Source organism: Lepisma saccharinum, chromosome 15 (assembly GCF_977018435.1).
Source record: "Lepisma saccharinum chromosome 15, izLepSacc3.1, whole genome shotgun sequence".
Taxonomy (NCBI): domain Eukaryota; kingdom Metazoa; phylum Arthropoda; class Insecta; order Zygentoma; family Lepismatidae; genus Lepisma; species Lepisma saccharinum.
The window spans coordinates 36,089,221-36,108,723 of NC_139243.1; the positions used below are offsets into that span (position 1 = coordinate 36,089,221).

Below are 19,503 nucleotides of genomic sequence, written 5' to 3' on the forward strand. Positions count from 1 at the left end.
GAAGCTATCGTGAATAGTTTAACGCAAGCGTCAGACTTGGTTCGCCAGCTGGTTGACTGGCAATACGTTGCACAAGGTATGAATGTGACAGTCCCTGAACTCCCCATCTTGCCATGGAGGTAAGCTGCAGTTTTTCCTCAAGTGTCACACGAGTTCATGTCCATACATTTGTTACGTAGATCTACCTTTCTTCGCAAAAATAAGTACGTAAAGCATGCTCCCGAGTGCGCCGTGTGTTGCACGGGATACCGGGAAACGCTAGTTTTGATCAACGTGGCTTATACGAAATGGTGGGCGACGCCATTGCAGAGAAAATCTGATTTGGTATATAAGAAGGATTTGAAATCAATCTAAAATACTTTGTAGGATTGACAGATAACGTATATGTTAATGAACATTACTCATTTACCAGTTTTAATACGTGGAATAGTGCATTTCTGCATTCATTCTTAAGTCAAGGTCACATGCCCATATATGGTGTGTTCGTACCTGGTAGGGACAATACGTGCTGACGTGTTTCTCTGGTATCGCAGTTACACTCAAGAGAAACTGACTATTGCTGATTTGATCGAGTTGCAAAACCATCTTGTCATATTAGAAGCTTTTTGTGCAACCTGTCTAATGTTATATTATGGTGGCAATATATGATCAATGTGGTTAATGTTTCCTATTGTTTTGGAAACAAGGAATATAGCATAGGTTGACACAGGGTGTGGTTACCAGACATTCCTACTGGTGTAAATAAATTAATTGGTACTTTTAAAGCTCAAAACCAGCTGTTCTTTGCATGGACAGATAAATGTTGTTTTTTTTTTGTTTTTCTTTTAGTATTGCAAATGAGTCTACCTTGCATAATGATGGCCGAATTGTACCTTGTTTATTAGAATAAATGTAATCCATAACATTTCAGAGTACCATTTGTCCTATGAATATACACCAAGGTTGCACGTTATATTGTTGCATGCATATATGTATTAATTACTGTACTTTCCTTTTAGGAGGGGGAATTTGTGTGTGGTCTGGTCATGCAACCTAACAAGATATTGTTTTGAAACAAGGTTGTCAGGCAACTTGAGGATAAAGGGTAATTGTGAAACATCCTTAATCCACTTTTGCTCATTCATTAAGTCAGTACTTTGAAGAATAATTACGTTCAGGTCTGAATTACACACATCTTTATGATTGGATTTGCCAATAAATGGATATGTTTCAAATTTAGAATAAGTTGCAAATCAGAAGTATTGTGTCATATCTAAATATATACGAGGTCGGTTCAGTATGTGTGTAACAGTACCACAGAAATCATAACATAAGTTATCAGGGTGGTCATTTCCATACTAATAGGGAGATAAATGGGTAATTAGCTCATATAACTGCACTCTTTAAAAGTGAATTGAATTTATTCTATTTTTTTTTTCATTCATATCATAACATAGTTGTTAATGCTCATTTTAGTAAATTCCTCTTCTGTAACCCTCCAATCAGCACTTTCATCGCTACAAGGGGATCACGCGAAAGGCCTTTGGGAAAGTAAAATTTTAGTAAGGTGGTATTTTGGAAAGTTGTGTCCAAGTGCCGGGGCTTTTGTTACGTCATTGAGTGAGGCTCTTCCTCACCTTGGAAGTACCGTGATAATATGTGAATCCATTGAATTCAACCACAGACATCTAATCACAGTCCAAAAACGGGGGCAATTTGAAGCAAGCAATAATTAAATGTAGTCATTTAATCTTACATTACATTACATTAATATTGTATTTTCTAACCAATTATATTCAATTCACAACATATAAACTGATACATTAATTCTACATACACAATGATACTATGATTCTGCTGTAACCTGTTATAATGCATCATTAGCAGCTTTCTAAATTATAAGAGACAGACCTCGACTTATTGTGTGAATGAACAAAATTTGCAATCACATTTTTGTTTTGCTAACAAACATAATAACTTGTCATGTTGTGTTGCTTTGTGACTCATCGTGTAACATTGTGTCATGTCAGATCCAGTGTGGCTGGCCTAAGGGTTCTAACATAGAGAGTTATCCTATTTATGTGCAATGAATGTCTGTGGTAGGCATCTCCTTCACACTCAGTCCGATTTATACAAACAGAACAATATAAATACACTCTTACCACAGTTACACATCATAAATTAATTCAGAAATAAAGGGAGGTATGCATAATCAACGAAACTGTGACTCACTTGTAGATTTTAGCAATTCCTTCAGTAATAAATTTTGATTATAATTTATTACGTTTTTTTACAATATAATCAATTCCAAAATCAGAACATGTATTATCCTCTGATAACTTCCCTGGTTGAGCCACAATTTTCACATAACTTTTCAGTAAGCTATTACAGTGGAACCCTAATTTTACATTCCCAGATATTACATGTCCCCATATTATACATTCAATCTTGATGGTCCCAACATGGCACAATGTTATAAAATTTTCACTGATTTTACATTTTCCCGCACTGGAAGTTTTTCCAGCTTGGTCCCCTGAAAAATGCAAAATCGAAGTTTCACTGTAAAATTATTTGGTATAAATGTACAATACCGGAAGTATCTCCAATTGCTTTCAAATTCGGTATACTCGCTAATTTTGGCCTCGTAATCACGAATCTGCAGTTAAAAATTGGCGGTCACGTCTAGAAATTGCAAAATAAGCTTGTCAATTACCGCTATGATTCTCCATACACTAACATGGAAACCATGTTTTCTGATATGAAACAACAGTCTTGCTACCGTAGTCATAACACAACGTTGCTCAAGTGTTGTGCAATAAGTGAGACCCATTGCATGGAGCGTTCATTTGCATGTGAGAAAATGGCATCTTGCGTAAAGGTGGAAAACATGTTTGCCCCACGAACCATTCACGGTAAGGTTAGGTTAGGTTAGGCAAGCATAGTTAAAATTAAGGGTGATCATAAACATAGTTTTGAAATGCTAATCATTGCAAAAAATAGTTGTTTTCTTCATAAATCAATGGTGTCTACTCCATTCACGGACCCACTTTCTTCGACGTATTTTACAATTTCTAGACTTGACTGCCAAATTTTAACAGCAGATTTGTGATCACGAGGCCAAAATTAGTGAGAATGCCAAATTTGAAAGCAATTGAAGATACTTCCGGTATTGTCAATTTGCTCCAATTATTTCAAATTTTCTTTGTTTTACATGTGTGAAATGAAAAAGAACATTCTGAAGATGCAGAACAATGTCTTACCCGCTCCTGATTTCAAAATAGTTAAGGTTAGAATGGAGATTGAATTTTCATCTAACCACTTCTTGGGATCATCTGCAACAGCTAAGAGAAATGGATCTGAGACAATGGCAAGCAATTCCTTCTCCCTCACATGGCTGTCTTTCTTGCTAAAAAAAGAAAGAAACAAAATAATGAAATACAATTCAAATTAAGAACAGCAATTAACAATTCAGCATTGTTATAAAGTAACACAACCGTTTACAGCATACAGAAGTATTTGTATGCAAGATTCAAAATATGTATTGATAGAATATGTAGTTAATTATTGAAATTTCCAGATTACAAACTTAAAATATATCTATATTAACATTTGTTACAATGTTGTACTTTTTTTTTTCATCACAAAACATTGCTGAAAAAAATATTAAAAAATGTCTGAAAATGAAAAGAAAATTTAACAAATTTTTGTTCATTGAAAAGAGGAAGTTTTGTAGATTTAAGAAATATGTGGTAAATAAAAACAAATTAATTATTTTTTTTTTATGATTTTTTGAAAAACAACCTAAAACCACAGACCAGAGGTAACAATGCTGTATTATGAGGCCAGACCCAAATGTGTTAAACAACAGTACCCCAAACATTTGTTTACTGGGCATTGAAGCTCACTATTCGGACAAGCTACCTGATATAGCACTCAAAAATTGTGAAATCCACAACTTTAGAATTAGGCCTATCTCAAAACAGCATCAAGGTAAAAATACACTAAGTATGGCATCTTGTAGCTGAATATATGTAACAACACATGGAAATGAAAAACCTTTGGGGCCTCGTCCCATTTTCGATAAAAAAAAGTTTTAAATGTAAAGAATGTCAATGTAAATTATCACACTTCCTCCCCTATCTAAAAGTGGAACAGCCCTTCCTCCTACTTTTCTTTGTTCCAAATGGAACAGCCCATGTCTTGACAAGTTGAGGGATAGTTTTTGTTTTTCTTTCTTTGATGGATAGCATAGTGGTAACGGTGCATCCTTGTAATTAAGGGATCCTGGGTTTGATGCAAGGTTGAAGTACAAGTTGTTCGGATCCTACTTTAAACTTCAAGTCCCCAGTCCTGATTAGCTTTCCTGTGAATAAAGTGGGCTTAAAAACAAAGCTCTACTAAGCTCTATGTACAGTGGTGTACCAAGGACTTTCGAAAAGGGGCTATACTTTTTTTAGTAGCCAGACATCTTTTTGCCATCTTTTCCTGCCTTTAACATTCCATTTACTGGGCCAAAGGGGGTTATGACCCCCTCCCCCCTTTGGGCACCCCACTGTCTGTATTGCGATAAGAGTATGTTTGTAAAAGATTCTGTGTTATAGTACGAAAGAAAATATAACTTTCTTGTAAAAGTCTGTACTGGTAGCACTATCCTGTGTGTGCGAGATTCCCAAAATAAACCAATTTCAATTCATGTAGGCCTAGGAGCGGACCTTCGTAATGGAGGGGTTACCACTGCATGGCAGGACACCAGTGGTCATAGGTTCGAATCCCGGTCTTGGGATGATTGTTCTTTGGGAGTGTAGCTTCATCAATTTCATAATATCATTATTTTCATTGTAGCGATTAGCCAAAAGTGGCAGAAAAACAATGTAAAAGAACATAATATCTAGCAATCAATCTCAAATAGGCCTAGGAAAAGCAGGTTTAGGATATTTCCATCATCTTTAATATTGTTACTGCAAAGAACCAACGTGCTTCTTTTTATCATCATGGCAATTGTTCTAAAGAAATGTTAAAACATCAGACACTAATTTATATTTTCGGGTGCTTCACCTTGCAAGCATAATGGGGTATTCCAGATTTGCTTAGTTTTCTTTGAATTGTGGTGCAGTCAAGCCTTCAAAAAGTGATCAGTTCTCCCTTCTGACAGAACTAGATGATCAAACGTACAAGTATTCCACAAAAGTTGAAGCCATTAAGTCCATACTTAGGTTAAATGAAATTGTTGCAATGTAATATTTTCTACCCACCTGGCCAAATGTTCGCTCGTAAGTAAATCATGCAGCCATCCTGAACATGAACAATCAGACAAGAAGAAGATCAGTTGACTACGGCTCTTAACCACAGGTCATGTTCCATGAACTAATTAGAACATTTCCAGGCATAGTTATCCCACCCAATCAATTTTGTTTGCAATTCATAGAAAGCTATTGAATGATGAAGAGAGGGGGGCCCAGTTGAATTAGTTGAAAAAGAGACTGAAGACCATTATGCTTGCAAGGTGAAGCACCTGAAAATATAAATTAGTGTCTGATGTTTTAAAATTTCTTTAAAACAATTGCCATGATGATAAAAAGAAGCACGTTGGTTATTTGCAGTAACAATATTAAAGATGAAGGAAATATCCTAAGCCTTCTTTTCCTAGGCCTATTTAAGATTGATTGCTAGATATTGTTATTTTTCATCATGGAGTTTTGGACTATTAACCACTGTTAATTTTTGCAAATAAAATATTTTACCTACGTTTCGGAGGCTGAATCTGCCTCCGTCTTCAGGGTACCGTGTAGTCTGTTACATAAATGGTTGCCTAGGAGGAATTGTTCAAAGTGACCTAGGCTTCACCGCGTCTGCAGTTACAAGGACCTCTATATACGAAAAAAGTGCCAGGTAGATTATGAGTGGCCCAGGCTCCACTATGTCAAATGACCACGTCGAGGTCACGACTGACCACGTGAAGGTCACGACCAAGGCTTCGTGTGGCACCGTTAGGTTTCCACCTTGATCTCCGGGGACTGGATTGCCCCGGATTGCATGATGACGTGAAGCGGGGTTGATGTGCAATATGTATGAACAGTCTATAGAGAATATACGTGAGATCTTGTGTGTGTGGAGAGATAGTGTCTGAATTGTGAATTCTGGCCCCGTTGTTGTTAGTGATTTTTGCAGTTTGTGTTTTTGTACAATTAGTTCACTGTTTCTTTAGTGTTTCTGCTGTGTTCTGTGGGTAAATGTATGACATGTGGATGCGTTGGTGTAGTGCTGCCATCTATTGTTTTTTTGAAAAAAAAATTTTGACTAATGGTGTCCATATTGGTCTGATCTCTAGGCTGGGTTGGCTGATCGGTTCTGTTCTTGTTGTCATATGTGATGCTTCCTTGAATTTTCTGCTGTAGCCGTTTTCTTCCCTGTTTATTATCTGTGTTTTATCCCATTGTATTCTATGACTGTTTTCCCAGGCGTGGGTCGCTAGTTTGGATCTTTCAAAGTATCCAAGCCTAAGGTTTGTTTTGTGTTCCCCCACCCTCGCTTCAAGTGTTCTGCATGTTTCGCCAATGTATTCTCTCCCGCATTCACATGGGATGCTGTAGATTACGTTTTTCATTTTTATATCGGGTGTGTGGGGTCTTGTGTGGACCAGGTTGGATCGGAGTGTGTTCTTGGAGTGGAATGTAGTTCTGATGTTATATTTCTTGGTTATTTTTTGGATTCTTTCTGATATTCCTTTTATGTATGGTGTATGGATCGTGGCCAGTGGTTTATCTTTTGGAAGTGGTTTTGTTGTTTCTTCTGTCCATATTATGGGGTTTATTATTTTGTGTGGATAGTTATTGGTTCTGAGATCTTTGTAGAGTGATTTCTTTTCATTGGTAAGATCCTGTTTGGTCTTACATATGGTTTTAGCTCGGTGCACGAGTGTTTTTACTATGCCGGTTTTTATGGATTTGGGGTGGTTGGAGAAGAAGTTAAGATATTGTCCTGTATGGGTAGGTTTTCTGTACACTTTTGTGGAAAGGGTGTGATCATGCCTTGTGACTAGTACATCTAGAAAGGGTATAGTTCTGTTTTTTTCCACTTCCATGGTGAATTGGATTGTGGGTCTTAGGCTGTTTAGGTGTTGCAGAAAGATGGGCAACGTGTGTTCCCCATGTGGCCAGACCACAAAAGTGTCGTCTACGTACCTGAACCAGGTGGACGGTTTGAGGTGGTGTGTGGTTAAAGCTATTTCTTCGAAATGTTCCATATAGATATTGCTGACTATAGGGGATAGAGGAGATCCCATGGCCATGCCTTCTTTCTGTTGGTAGAATATGTCATCTATTTGGAAGTATGTAGTGGTCAAGCAGAGGTTGAGCATTTCCATTATTTGTACGGTGCCACACGAAGCCTTGGTCGTGACCTTCACGTGGTCAGTCGTGACCTCGACGTGGTCATTTGACATAGTGGAGCCTGGGCCACTCATAATCTACCTGGCACTTTTTTCGTATATAGAGGTCCTTGTAACTGCAGACGCGGTGAAGCCTAGGTCACTTTGAACAATTCCTCCTAGGCAACCATTTATGTAACAGACTACACGGTACCCTGAAGACGGAGGCAGATTCAGCCTCCGAAACGTAGGTAAAATATTTTATTTGCAAAAATTAACAGTGGTTAATAGTCCAAAACTCCATGATGAATAAATCACCACTGAGTAGCTACAAAGAAGAATTGTTATTTTTACATTTAAAACTTTTTTTTATCGAAAATGGGACGAGGCCCCAAAGTTTTTTCATTTCCATGTGTTATTACACCCAAAGTTTTTTCATTTCCATGTGTTATTACATATATTCAGCTACAAGATGGCATACTTAGTGTATTTTTACCTTGATGCTGTTTTGAGATAGGCTTAATTCTAAAGTTGTGGATTTCGCAATTTTTGAGTATTCAAAGGGTTATATCTGCTAACAGCATCAATATCCAAGTAATGTGCTATATCAGGTAGAATGTCCTAATAGTGAACTTCAATGCTCAGTAAACAAATCTTTGGGGTACTGTTGCTTGACCAAGATATTAAGGGCCGAAAAAAGGAAAAAAACTGCATTTTGGACCCTCTTTGTTGCCACATAACAATGGAAAGGACAATGTCCCATCAAAACAATTGAATGTATATAAGCAAACAGTCTTATATTAACAATATATCAAAACAAAAGTTTGGGATGTTGTTGATTTTCAAAGATACTTTTCATGAAAAATGAGCGGTCTGACCTTGAACTTTGAACGTTGACATTTTCTACAGGGTAGTAAAAAATATTTCAAGGTCTCAAAATTGCACAATATTCATTTCTCATGGCCTACTTCAACATATAAAAAAATCAAGCCAATCAAAACCTACAACTATCCAAATATCCCTTTTTTGTTTGAATTTCAAAATAATGGCTCTGAAAAAAGCACCAAATCAAATTTGTGTAATTTTCTTCATTGAAGGTATCGGGTGTAAAACATGGTGACATTTTGGTAATTTTTGAATTACAAAGTAAAATGTGCCATCCTTCAATTTTCGAGTGAAATTGCGATGTCATACAATTTGCATAGGACTCAGTGAAATTGGTAAACATACCACAAAAACAATTTATCTACAGTATAGCTTCTAATAACCTTTTTCTTAATGAACTCAGAAATTACCAAAATGTCACTTACCATGTTTTACACCCGAGCCCTTCAATTGTTAGATGCAGGGGTGTCACATGTGAAGGGTGGAGCGAACTCAAAGTTTGTGAACCCCTATGATAACTATAATATTTTAAATATAACATATTGCTAAGCCTTAAGTGTTGATATTTGAGAAAATATATTATACAGGGTGAGTGCAGAAACACTCCTTGATTTCAAGTAGTTATAAAATCAAAACTTATTGGAATATTTTTATAAATGTGGTGACCACAGATACGTTAACTCCAAAACTATATTTTCTATCCTGAAGATTCATTGTGCACTTCTCCTGCTGCCAGAGACAGTGAAATCCAAGATGGTGCTCATCCAAAACATGCAGATGACTATAGTCGTTTTCACGTTCAGAAGACACAATGGATTCTTATGGAGAATGCTTTTCTTATGGGAAAATAAGAGTGCGCTGTTGTGAAATTTCTCGATTTACAAATTTAGCTTACGTAAAATCGGTACCTGCAGTTTTGCAGGAAATTTTGTAGAGAATACGATGGTGAACATAAAAAAACTGGTAACTTGCTTCCATATTTTTAGATAAATTAAACACTCAAATTTTCTGTGAAAACAAACTTTTTACATTGTTTTCATTCCTAACGTTGTAACATGCCGTAAAATTGAAGCATTCATTATGAAAAAAAATGACACTGTTTTTTAATTGTCATAGGTGATGGTGGTGCTCAGAATTGATCAATACTTTAAAGCATATTCGCATTAAAAAATATTCAAATAAAGTATGTGGAGATTTTTTATATTCGTGCAGTAGAAAATGTCGTCGCTGGCCATTTTTTGTTCTGTAACTCCAAGTAAAAACTTCAAGCGACAAAGTTGTGGAGAAAATAATGAAATTATTTTTTATAATCACTCAAAGGTTCCCAGAAATATTACTTCCATGCATGTTGAGTTTCTTTTTAACCCGAACCGCGCATGAAGTAAGGAGACGTCGTCTGGCCATCTTGAGCTGACTCACCGCAGCATTCCGGCTAATCACCACCAAGTTTTCGAGTTATTTTATTTTCATTCAGTAAAAATATTAACTTCATGCAGTTTCTTATAATAGAATTGCAATTACTTAAATTTAATAATTGACAATTATTTCCAATGCTGCTGTTGTGAGCAACATTAGTGCTGTCGTAAATACAATAATCTCAATGTTATTCTAGGAAATAATTACAGAGAAAGGCAAATGAATATTAAATGTGCCTGTGTATTAAATTAAATCTAATGGGAAAATGACATGCTAATGAACTGCAACGTTCACAGTATAATATTAATATTAATATAATTATCATTATATATACAAAATATGTAACACCTTCATTGTGAAGGAAGTTCATCATTTCCCGGTGACATGAGCTAGCGCTGTATTGGCAACACTGTGCGGTTTCTCCATAAGCGGCGTTGTGTCTTCTGAACATGAAAACGACTATAGTGTTCGAATTTGTGTTAGTGTTGGGGCTCTGTATGGATAAATCCCCACAAACAATAGTAATAATTGATATCGCCCAAAAGAACAGCAACAAACAGTAATTAAAGAAGTTTCATGTATCTTACCTCACTTCATTGTTGTCTCCTTGTTCTAGAATTTCCAAGAAATTTTTGTTGAAATGCGTAGGATTTCTTCTGTCAAACAAATACAGGAGTACTTTACGACCATACTGATTTTGTGCTAGCTCATAACCATTCATGATTATTTCTTTCAATATGTACTGGAAGTAAAAAAAGTTTCACACATAAGTATTTTATCATTGCTTTCTAATTTATAATAAAATCAAAACCTACGCCACAAGTAGATGCACATATTTTTGGTAAATAAAAAAGCAAAGTTTTGGTATAAAAACAGTCAATTTCAGATTGCACCTAAATATATCAGGTTTGGCGGTTATGCGGAAGTAGGTAATTAACTCTGATACACTTACTATTCATTTTTCTGCAAAAGTTTTTTCCAGCGATCGATTTCGCCATTCGTCTGGTGGCTTCGTCAGGCAGCAAGACAGTTCATGCCTGACGAAGCCATCAGACGAGTGGCGAAATCGATCGCTGGAAAAAACTTTCACGGAAAAATGAATAGTAAGTGTATCAGAGTTAATTAGTAGAGTTAATTAGTCAATTTCAGGTTCAAAAGCGGTAAATAAAATAAAATTTTGGTGTTATAGCAGTGGAAAATCAGATCAAAAATGGTATACAAAATGATATTTTGGTTATAAAATTGTGAATATAAACCTAAATTTGATTTAAAAACTGCACTTATTACACAAAATAAACATATCCCTTCTAATAGCACATTTATGTAGTTACCACAGTATTAAGTCTATTCCTGAATAAAGGGACCCATTCTTGCTTCTCAAATATTTACAGCAGAATTAATAAATTTTCCGTGAATTGCATAACTCGCAGGATAATTCAATCTGCAGAAAGTGTATCAGTAAATAAACTCTAAATTTCGTGTTTAAGTGTCTATTTTGAATTTTGCAGTTCATTTCGCATAATTTGTGATAAACAGGGGAGAAAAATGAACCTCACACTTTCCAGAAACACGAAAAATTAACATTACAATGTGTTATTTCACATTTCGTGTTTTCGTCAAAAACTAAACATGCATGCCTCAAACCTTAAGTTACATACCATTATTGGCGAGCAACAAAGAAACAACACGTGATTAAAAAAAAAAAAAAAAAGAGGATATAAATTTCTTTCGTATTGAAAACAAGGTAATTCACCTGAAATCTCAAACACTCTTCCGGTGTGAGAATGGAATGAAAATTTGACATTCTCCATTGTATCTAAAGATATCTGTTTGCTGGTTACGTGGAGATAGGTCATTTACTCTGATAAGCTTACTTTTCATTTTTCTGCATACATTTTTGTCACGATCGATTTCGCCACCCATCTGGTGGGTTCGTCAGGCATGTACAGTACACGAGAAAAATTTACATGGAAAAATTAAAACTAAGCTTATCAGAGTAAATTCTCCATTGTCCACACTTCAACTACTTATACTTATTTGTTACTGACATTGCCACTACGGTGCTAGTGTCACTGGAACTGGGTACAGCATTTCATTATGGCCAAGGGTTGTTCATTCCAGGATGGTTCCCTGGAGACCTAACTGGGGCGATTACCTTATCCAGTGAGACTGAGGTAGAGCAAATTACAATGACACTATTTCCAATTGAATATGTGTATTCATTGATTGATTGATTTGGTGTTTTAAGTGATCGGGACTGGACGATCCGATGAGATCCGAACCACTATGTGCCTCCACCGAGTATCAAACCTGGGACCTCCTGATTACAAGGCGATGAAGCTACCACTGTGCTATCGAGGAGGCCCGAATATATGTATTCATGTTGTTACTACAAAAGTACCCTTTTTACGATGCATTTTAGCTGAGAGGTGAGGAAGGATGAGCACACTAATGGGAGCAGGCTACTTATCTGGTTTTTCACGTTGGGTGGTTTGGTGGCAGTCCCACTGGCTGGCCTCACGTGCCTGACTAGAACCCCACAGCTTCTGACAGCCTTGCAGGGGAATTGCTCATCTTAACACTGGCAGCATTCACTCTGGCAGCAAATTCGTCGTCAGCTCTCTGTGATCTCGTTGCAGTCTCCTTGTTTTCTCCCCAAGACAGATTGTTTACCCATTTTATAGTGAGTTGGGCAATGACTGGGATATGTTCCGGTATAATGCCACCCGTGTAGGTGGAATACTTGAGACTGAATTATATTAGATCTCAAGTAATCCTAGATACCACAGTAGAGCAAATATTTTAGAAGTATTTATATTTTAAATACTAAAAATTTGTATTTGCTCTAATTAAAATAACAGAAGCTGCAGCACTCTGTCCTCAAAAGAATGGAGTATGTTCTTCATATAATGTCACAATGTTATATTCTACATTCACTAACTTAAGAATTAACCATCCTTGAATACATTGATAAATAACAACATGTGCACTACTTTTTATGTAATATGCACTATTTTCTTTCTGTTTGATGAATAAAAATTTCATGTTATCACATTCCAAAATCGTGCATTCATCTTCTGTTGGATGATGTTTCAATCGGGGAAAAATGAAGTGTGTAGATGAATAGTTTAGAACATTATTTCATCAAAGTCTACTTTTATGGCCCAATATCACTTCAAGAATTGTTTAAGTTATTTCTGGACTATTTTTTTTTCTTACAGAGCACGTAAAACTGTACTTATCTCAATGTCCAAACCAATTAAAATGGCTGCCGGATTCACGTCTTATTCACCAAATCATATATAGGAAAATTTACCACTTTCCCGGTTTACATTTGCAGATTTTGCTAATCAATTTCATTTTAGAAATCATAATTCTTACGCGCCTTAATAAATGGCAAATTTATCTTGTTTAAAACAAGTAAAAAGACTAATTTCAGCCTTATAACAAAATTAGTGACGTATCCATAAGAAGTCCATATGCCTGACACCAACCCCTAATTTTTTTAATAACTATGCTACTAAAAAATAGAAATTATAAGAAAGTCTGTTGTTACTTACCTTTGCTACAGCAACAGTATCATCAATGGAGTCAAAAATAGCTAGTAATAGTGTGTATGCTACATCAGACATTGCTAAATCCTTGACATTATTTTTACAGCTCTTTACAAATGCCTTCCTGTCCTGCAACACAGAAAAGAAATACTCATCATGTAGACACAAGCTTAAAAAAATTAGAAAACCACTCTTTTTTAAAATATTTTGGTTAAGCTTTCAGCACATGTTATTACTATTTTCAAAACAATAAAATCACATATGAATGCAATACTTTATTATTAGTTCTGGCTAATGTATGTGGCACAAGGTCAAAGCTATGCTTTCAAAAAATCACAAGTACTATATTTCTTGAATTTTTCAGCCATGTTATTGAAATTTGTAATAAGTAACTATGCTTATCTTTTTTTTAAAAAAAAAGTAAAGTCTTCCCCTGTGCTTAGCACCACGCCATGGAGGCGTATAGGGGGTGTGGGGGTAACGCACCACACTTTCGTGATCCGGTCGTGAGTGGGGGTGATGTGATCAGCATCACGCCCCTGACCGCCTTTACCCCCCAGGTTTCCCCAGGTACCCATGTTATTCGACGCTGGGTGGGGGCCGGGGCTGCTTCCAATGTTAGAAAAGTTCCCGGATTTGCTTATCTTTTACACTGATTAACTTTTTAAACAGCTGAATTAATTTCCAGGTTGCAATTTGATTCTTGTTACATATTTTGTGTAGCAACAGCAATCAATTACAATATTTGTACAGTTATTTAGTTTCCAAAAAATGCCTACATTCGTTAACTTTGGGGGAACATTGGTGGGTAGAATATGTAAGGCTGAGTCAACCTTTTTCTGGAGCGAATTGTTTCACCCAGTTACATGGCATTAGCTGGGCAGGCTGCAACGGTCCTTGTGCTTTCATTCTGTGCATGGTCGTGAGGTTTGGTGAGTGTTCAACACCATAGTGCAATGGAGACTGTAAAAGAGAAACAGAGTGGAGTGGCAAGATTTTTATATATGTATGGTTCTCTTTCAGCACTGTACAAGAGTAAATACAGGGATGGGACAGATTAATCGGTACTCTATCGGTATCGGCCGATATAGGCATATCGGTGTATCAGTAAAATCACATTTTATTTTAAGGATCTCATATATCTATAAATATTATATAATTTAATGCAAAAATTCTGCCATTTTGTTGCGATTTCTAAGGATAATCTCTATGCCCTACTTTTTAAAAAACTAAATATCTAAACATGCAGCTTCTTTTGCATTGCAGTCATCTGGCAATACACATTTATTAAGGATGTCAATGATCCAATCAGGTTCTTCCAAGGACCATTTAAAAATTTATATCGGATCAGTAGAATATCAGTTATATGTATCGGTTAATTTTATATCGGCTGATCCCTAGTAAATACACTTCTTTTCCTGCATAAAACATTGGCTTGGCTCACTTTCATTTGACTCGTTCTCATAGATTTTGCTAGGAATATGCCACCTACAATGTATGCTTGAATCAAACGGATATATAAACTGCGTACAGATATGAAGAATTTTGGCTCGACCAGGACACGAACCCAGGTCTCTGGCATACCGTGCCATTGCTCTACCAACTGAGCTACCGAATCAGCCTTGGCTACACCTGATTTTTCACGGTCGCTGATTTACCTGTGTGGGATTGCCTCAGTCAGTGCTGCCTCAATGGCATCTGTTGCCTTTGATACACTGTGTGCCCATTCTGACAATATTGAAATAAATGCACACATGTTAGAAACTGTCACTCTTAGTTTTAAAATTAGCTTTATAAAAATTACAAACATTGAAACAAATATATCACATTATGATGTGAATCATCACCAATTTACCTTAGGGCTCCCATGCCAAATGCAGAACATTCCAACTTTAACACCATCTTTGGACAGTAGAAGAGACTGGAAATGTGAGCGTAACAAGAAAAACAAATTCTGTCGAGATGCAGGTTCACATTCACACAAGAATTCCCACAGAGCAGTATGAAGCATTGGGGAATTACATGAAGTCCTGGATAGAAAGAAAATAATACATACAATATTGTCATGGCAATGTTCACGCATCCTTCTAACACATCAAGGCATTAAGGAATTCCTACACAAGAGTTGGTTATTTTTTAAATTGAGGAATGTACAAACTTTGTCATTAGAGCAAATCTGAAATTGATATTAGTGCTGAAAAAATTAACATTTCAGAAAATATTTTTTTAAAAAACAGTTCATGAATTATTTTCCTGTAGTTTACGGATATTACAAGCATAAGAAAACAGTTTTTCGTTGTGACGTTTCTGGAGAACACACGCTCCCTTCATCACACATCAATGCTAGAAGTGAAATTCCGGTAATTCTTCTGTAACTCGATTTGTTACAAATGTAACAACAACGTAACATTGACAACATCCATTATACAATGGATTTTTTTTTGTTTAAAAAATTGCTAACCATTGTTATAACTGTATCTTTAGTCAAAATTAAAATAAATGTCTGATGAAGGGAGTGTGTGTTCTCCTGAAACGTCACAACAAAAAACTGTTTTCTTATGTTTATAATAACCGTAAACTACAGGAAAGTAATTCTACAATGCAAGCAATGCGTACATACAAGAAAAACTACAGTTCATGAAGCTCCTTAATTTATGTGTGATCTGGTGATTGCAATGTCTTACCTTGGGAAACTGCATTACTTTATAAAACTAGGGTATATTGAATTGTTGTTTTAAGTACACTTTATGCATAGAAAGGCTAATTGGGACTGGACATACAGTTTAAAGGGGACTCTGAACCACTGTGCCATGTGCCTCCACTGGGAATTGAACCTGGAAGTCCCTGATTAGAAGGCAACAACATTAACACTACAATATCCGGAAGGTCAAAAACGAGGGTAAATTAATTACATGTTTATATCCATAAAAATAATAACAAAGTGGTAGGATTTAAAACAACACTGCAGGTTATTTACACATATATTGGATAGATAATGTATACATATACAGTAGACTCGCGATTATCCGTGCTAATTGGGACAGAGATTACCTCGGATATGGAAAAACTCTGATAATACAGAGATAATGTACTAATAGATTGTAAATGATGAAACAACACTTAAAACTGTATAGTAATTATTTATTACAAGTACAACATAAATGAGAAGATTAGTTTTTCCACTTAGAATAGGCCTACACAGACTTAAACACCACCGTAACAATCGGATACACCGACAATGTAACGAACACGTGCAGCGTGGACGGTGACTTGACTCCATAAACAAACAGGGGGGTGCGTTATGAAGAACGATGTTTTCCAACCACTCCCTCGGTTAATCGCGAGTCTACTGTAAAACCAATTCTGTACAGACTCAACAATGACATGAACCTGTATCTCTGACACTGTTGAAAAATTGATAATTAAGTGCACCTTTATGCATATTTGAGAAATTAATAGCACCAATTCACTAGTCTCACTCTTCAGAATATCGATATGTCAGAATCTGAATAGTATCCATGGAGGATATCATAGTTAAGAGTAACTGGAGTTCCAATTTGTTTTTAATATGTGGTTCAATACATTATGTTCTTATTACAGTTAATTCAATAGTTTGAACACATATCCATAATACTGTTTGAACATTTAAAATTACTCTAAATAATTTTAATCTCCTCACTGTATGTTTTATGCGTTACCTGGTCTCTGAATTAGCATTGTTCACAGTTGTTATTAAAAGCATATTATAAGATAGCAACATTTTTAACCATTCTGATTTTACATTTTCGCACAATACACACTCATCTTCATTATCCCAATAAGGTAAAATATTACAAATTTTCCTCGATTGTACATTTACATGCATATTAAGCCCCCCCTCCACTTGGTCCCCTGAAAAACACAAAACCAAACTTTCACTGTATTTAAAATTTAGAGAAATATTATGAAATTTGCAAAATGACCAGTCACTTGTCTCTTAGGAATTAATGATTCCAATGCTCTTGCTTGCTGAGGCATTGTTTCAATTTGTTCTGAGACATAAAAAATGGGATATTCTTTCCTATATGCATGAAGACATGTTGCATAGATTCAGGTTTGACACTGATAGTTTTCTGTCAGGAAAATTATATAATGGAAAAATGGTATAATTTTTAACGCACTATGGGGAGACTGTGTAACCAATAAAAGCATAGGCTGCCATCCGAGTGTGAATATCTGTGGACAACACTTACGAAACCCTTCTTGATACAAAAAATACCACACATGCATGGATAATTTAAGGGGGAGGGATTAAACCTGCGAAATCATGATAATTTTCCCTTCACATATAATGTGTGCGTTTTCTGACATCGAATTAATGATGGTGCTAAATATGGATCTGTGCTACATGGTTGTAGTGGCAGTGTTGCCCGCTTACAGAAGAATTACCAGAATTTCACTTCTAGCATTGGTCCTATGGATGCTGGGTGGACCAAATTCGTAGGGAAGCATGCCAGAAGACCATACTTTGAGGATACGTAATGCTAGAATTCGAAAAAAAACAAAAAAAAACAAAAATTACACATTTTTAACAGTTGTAATTTTCAGGAAATTTAAAAAATTAGGCCCTTGTCCCTGGATCCCTATTTTTTCACGCTGTTAAAAGTTCCTTTTTTACTTATTATATATCAGCAAAAAGTGGTGGTTGAGAGATTTATGGCAAATTTTAAAAGCCATAATACTGAGAGAAACAAAGGACTTTTTCAAACTCTGCTTGCTAATAAGAGTAACAATGGATACATTGTTTTGTAATTTGAGTATGTCACACTTTCATATGTATATTAATGAATAAAGAAGACAGAACTGAAATATCATGTACAGTTTTCAAGAAATGTGGTGTAATTGCTGCCATGTGGTGCTGAGCCAGCTATTCACAACATGTTTACAGGCTATGGGATGTGATCAAAAGTATCCGGACAGACAGCAAAATGTGTGTTTATCATAGAGGGTGACACAGTTCTGCGATCTACCACATGAAACACGTATTCAGCGATCTCAGAAGTGTGCAGACAGTGCAAGACAGCTGTGTGGGAAGGTTTGAGGATTGAGGAACTCACGGACTTTCAACGTGGTCAGGTGGTTGGGTGCCACTTGTGTAAGAAGTCTGTGCACAACATTTCCACCCTCCTAAACATCCCTAGGTCTACTGTTTCCGATGTTATAGTGAAGTGGAAACGTGAAGGGACGTGTACAACCCAAAAACGTGCAGGCTGACCTCCCATGTTGTCCTCCAGAGACCGTCGAGTGTTGGAGGGTCGTACAGCATAATCATCTATCATCCATTGCCACCATAACACAGGAATTTCGAACTGCATCATGATCTACTCCAAGCACAATGACTGTTCGGCGTGAGGTGTGCCAACTTGGTTTCCATGGCCGAGCAGCTGCCCATAAAACAAAACATCACACAGGGAAATGTCAAATGCAGCCTTGCGTGGCACAAGGAGCGTTGAAACTGGACAACAGAACAGTGGAAAACCGTTGTGTGGAGTGACGATTCACGGTACACAATGTGGCATTCCGATGGTAGGGTGTGGGTGTGGAGAATGCCTGATGAACAACATCTACCAGCCTGTATAATGTTGAGAGTGAAATTTGGGGGTGGCTGGGTTACACTGTGGTCATGTTTCTCCTGGAGGGGGCTTGGCCCCCTAGTTCCTTTATGTGGCAATGTCATGGCACATAACATCCCACTAACAACAACATCCCACTAATGGACTGGCCTGTGCAGAGTCCTGATTTGAATCCCATACAAAATCTCTGGAATGTTTTGGAAAGCAGACTTCATGCTAGACCACACCGACCCACATCAATACCTCTTCTCATTTTGGCACTCTGCTAGGAATGCGATGCCATTCCCCAGGAAACCTTGCGCCACCTGATTGAAAGTAAGCCTGTGAGAGTGAAGGCTGTCCTCAAGGCTAAGGGTGGGCCAACACCGTATTGACTGCCAGTGTTCTCGATGGAGGGCAACCTAAACTTGTACATTATTTTCAGGTGAGTGTCTGGATACTTCAGTTAAAGGTTAAACTGTATACTTTAGGGGGAAAAGTTTCATGTTTCTGCATTACTGTTATTCTTGTGACAGATTCTACAGATGTCATTAACTTAGGTTATGGCATCTGGAGTGGAGATGGTACTTTTCACGCTTGACTGGCAGGAGTCAGATTCCTACTTTTTAGTGGGGCTGGGTTGTGAATGTCTGGCTTTGTGCACTGATAAGTGACTATTCAGAACTCTCACCAGCAGTAAACAATACAGTGA

At 36.7% G+C, this 19,503-nt stretch overlaps 1 protein-coding gene across 2 annotated transcripts in view; it reads right to left on the minus strand.

Moving 5' to 3' along the window:
* The window catches only part of peng (Pumilio and CPL domain-containing protein penguin), a 71,008-nt gene that overhangs the window by 10,364 nt on the left and 41,141 nt on the right, over window positions 1-19,503 (minus strand). For both annotated transcript variants that reach the window (XM_083136807.1, XM_083136808.1), the window contains exons 7-10: window positions 15,056-15,230; window positions 13,207-13,329; window positions 10,234-10,388; window positions 3,240-3,385 (exon numbers count right to left, since the gene is read on the minus strand). In XM_083136807.1, coding sequence (XP_082992933.1) covers window positions 3,240-3,385; window positions 10,234-10,388; window positions 13,207-13,329; window positions 15,056-15,230 — 599 coding nt within the window. The remainder of the gene's footprint in view (window positions 1-3,239; window positions 3,386-10,233; window positions 10,389-13,206; window positions 13,330-15,055; window positions 15,231-19,503) is intronic.